The sequence below is a fragment of the Nicrophorus vespilloides genome, unplaced genomic scaffold (genome assembly GCF_001412225.1).
Source record: "Nicrophorus vespilloides isolate i.1.1-1 unplaced genomic scaffold, Nicve_v1.0, whole genome shotgun sequence".
NCBI classification, from domain to species: Eukaryota; Metazoa; Arthropoda; class Insecta; order Coleoptera; family Silphidae; genus Nicrophorus; species Nicrophorus vespilloides.
Genome location: NW_017097135.1, coordinates 172,853 through 176,168, shown reverse-complemented (window position 1 = coordinate 176,168; position 3,316 = coordinate 172,853). Strand labels below are relative to the sequence as shown.

The following is a 3,316-nucleotide window of genomic DNA, read 5'->3' as shown; positions in this document are numbered from 1 at the left end:
ATATGCTTATCTTCACATTAACTGACATTGAACATCCAACATTTTGTTTGACGTAATTCTTAATTTTATTTATACTGCAAGTAGATAATGGTATTAATTTTGGAAAAAAAACATTTAGTGTTGTTGCTACATTCAATTTTATTTATTTACAAATATTATATAAATTGTAAAGCTTGACAATAGATTGTAGGTATCTGCAAGAAAAATAAATTGTATAATATATATCATATGCAATTACTTTTAATAACTTACATGGTGTCTTTAAGCATGAAATATACATAATTATATTTGCTCTCTCATTACGCGTTTTCTTGCATATGCCCCCAGGCACGCCAAAATACCTACAGTACTAATAACTAGCCCCAGAATTAGGGCCAATGTATCACCAAAATCAAACATCTTTTGCTTTTACTTAAAAGTTGCAACAATTATATTATTGTTAGTTTACGATAATAAATGTTTCTGACATTACATACAATTGTGCCAACTTATAATTTCTTATAACAATTCAATTATTTAAGAATGAAAAATTAATATACAATACAAAACCAAATTGATTTTGTTTGTTTTAATGTATTAAATTTATATGTTGAATGAATATATTTTTTTTGTTGATATATTTTCTACATGTGGCAACACTACTATAACCTAAAAATATTTAAGTATTATTATTTCATATTATTTGTTAAATATAATAAGATGGATTTTAAAATAGAGAATGAAGATTTATATGAACTGTTAGGAATTGAAATAGAGAGTTCCACAAATGATGTGAGTTCAAATATAAATAATTTATTCAAATTTTAGAAAATGTTTATATTTTAGATCAAAAAAGCTTATAGGAAGAAAGCATTAAATTGCCATCCAGATAAAAACCCTGACAATCCAAATGCTGCTGCTGAGTTTCACAGGCTAACAAAGATATTAGAAGTACTCACAGATGAGACAGCAAGGAAGGCCTATGATAGGGTTCTCAAAGGTAAGAAGGAGGCAGCTTTGCGTCACAAGCAGCTGGATAGCAAAAGACAAAAGTTGAAAGAAGATTTGGAGGCTCGAGAAAGAGTGGTTAGTAAGGGTGTTCAAAAAAGTGATGCAGATAAGTTAAAGGTGAGATTGAGTATGTTTTATTAATATAAAGAAAACTAAAGTAAATTACATTAACAGGAAGAAATTGAAAGGCTGAGGAAAGAAGGTTCAAAGTTAGTACAAGATGAGATGGAATCAGTTATGTCTGAAATTAGATCTCAAGCTAACAAAGTACAAGAAGATACCTGGGATAGTGCAAAGAATAGAATAAAGATTAAGTGGAAAGCAAATAAAAATGACCCAAATAATGGTGGATACAACCAGGAATTACTGCAACGTTTTTTATCAAAAGTAATAAACATTGTTTTTATTTAAAGAAACAAAATAACAAATATTTGTTTTTAGTATGGTGATATTGTAGTGATGGTCATGTCGCCAAAGAAAACAGGAAGTGCCCTTGTGGAATTCGCTACTAAACGAGCTGCAGTTAGTATACTTTTAATTATTATCTAGAAACATATATAAATCTTTCTGTATTTTAGGAAATGGCTGTTCAAATTGAAAAAGGATTAGCAGACAACCCACTGGAACTGACATGGGTCAATGGGCCACCAGCAAGTGTTAATCGTCAGTCAACAACAATTAAAGATTCCGATTTTGAAAGTATTGTTTTAACAAAGATGAGGCAGGCTGAAGAGCGAAAACGTTTAATTGAACAAATGATAGCCGAAGATAATTAAATAAACGTATTTTTATTCATAACAGATGTCGCTAGTGTTCTTTCGTTCATATGCAACCCGAAGAAGTTGTCTGAGATACACGTTATTTCAAAAAATAATTTGTTTTTGTTAAGACTGCTATAATTACGAATATTATCAAAATGGAGTTATTAAATATCGTTGATCCGCCAAATCGTCCTATGAACACCAGCTTTAATCCTACACAGGAGCCTAAGCTTCACAAGGATTTGATTTTCATAGATGTTGATAAAACAGGCGAGTTAAACCATATAACCTACAAAATGTTATTTATTTTTTTTAATTTTATAGAGCAAATTGTTGTTGGATCAACAAATACATCGGCTACATTTTGGGAGGGTTCTGTACAGGTTTTTAAAGGCTTTAATAACTTCATTGAAAGATCCTGGACATCTTATTACAATGGAAATATTATCAATGATGGGAAGATCTTGTCCAAGTATAAATCTGTAAATATAGATATATAGAAGTATATATTTTTACTATAATAGTTAATTTTTTTAGGTAGTTATTGCAGAAAATCCATTTAGCTTGAGTGTATTGAATATTGGTGATGAGCAAGATGGTTCACCAATTTTAAAGTACTCTCAAGAACATTTGGAAAAGATTAAGAGCATTAACTTATGGGATAAGAGTCCAAGAATATTAACATGTGGTGAAAAATATCTGTCAATTTGGAATATAAATGAAAACAATGGCTTAAAGAAGATTCATGATTATGTGTATGGGTTGTAGCAACTGTTAATACCTTTTATTTTAAACTTAACTATTTTCAGTGGTTACCATACTGCAGATATAACTAGTTCTTGCACACAGAAATGCGATGAAAACCTATTTGCATCCACTGGAATTGATCGTCGTTTGATTATATGGGACACAAGAATGAATATAGGTGCCCATGGTAAGTGTATTGAATTGTTTCTTCTAGATTGAGATTTAACAAATTATCTTTTTTAGTTTTATATACAAATGAGTTTTGCTCATTAACTGCTGTTTCTTGGAATACAGATACTCCTACTACTGTAGCTGTGGGAACTGAAATTGGAGACATTTACTTTCTGGACACGCGAAAACCAGATGAATTTATATCGGTGAAATCATGCTTCAAGAATTCAGTGCACAAAATAGTCTACAATTCCACAGGGGATTTAGCTGTATGTGGTAACTGTCGAGAAGTCCAAGTTTTCAATGATAAATACGAAGTTATTTATAAGAACAGTGATCATTCCAAATTTGTAAGAGGATTATCATGGGCCAAAGGGTCTTTATACTCTTGTGGATTTGATACTAAAGTTTATAAGCATAAAATTTAATGGTATTCATTTTTTTTTATAATTAAACAATGTGTTCGTTTATAATAGCAAACAACTATTATAAATAATTTTTATTATTAATAATAAAATATGAGTTGTTATTTACATTATTATTGACAAGACTCGGTTGAGCATTGAGGTGGGCCCACATACATGATAATTACGAGAAGAGTTTTGACTCGTAATCAGCACGCATGCAGGTTTTCATCATTCTCATTC

General features: G+C 30.2%; 2 protein-coding genes and 1 long non-coding RNA gene across 3 annotated transcripts; 2 read left to right on the top strand and 1 right to left on the bottom strand.

Moving 5' to 3' along the window:
• Nucleotides 1-118: 118 nt before the first annotated feature.
• On the bottom strand, nucleotides 119-500 carry LOC108559068. Its single transcript, XR_001890924.1, has 2 exons — nucleotides 253-500; nucleotides 119-194 (listed from the first exon to the last, which is right to left on the bottom strand). It is a non-coding gene; the product is annotated as an uncharacterized LOC108559068 (long non-coding RNA).
• Nucleotides 501-656: 156 nt separating this feature from the next.
• Nucleotides 657-1,788, top strand: LOC108559061 (dnaJ homolog subfamily C member 17). Its single transcript, XM_017916190.1, has 5 exons — nucleotides 657-771; nucleotides 826-1,107; nucleotides 1,165-1,377; nucleotides 1,432-1,512; nucleotides 1,569-1,788. The coding sequence occupies exons 1-5, from the start codon at nucleotides 700-702 to the stop codon at nucleotides 1,764-1,766; spliced, it is 846 nt and encodes a 281-aa protein (XP_017771679.1). The 5' UTR covers nucleotides 657-699; the 3' UTR covers nucleotides 1,767-1,788.
• A 33-nt stretch (nucleotides 1,789-1,821) lies between these two features.
• Nucleotides 1,822-3,207, top strand: LOC108559060. Its single transcript, XM_017916187.1, has 5 exons — nucleotides 1,822-2,021; nucleotides 2,076-2,233; nucleotides 2,289-2,506; nucleotides 2,561-2,685; nucleotides 2,742-3,207. The coding sequence occupies exons 1-5, from the start codon at nucleotides 1,907-1,909 to the stop codon at nucleotides 3,095-3,097; spliced, it is 972 nt and encodes a 323-aa protein (XP_017771676.1). The 5' UTR covers nucleotides 1,822-1,906; the 3' UTR covers nucleotides 3,098-3,207.
• The last annotated feature ends 109 nt before the right edge of the window (nucleotides 3,208-3,316 follow it).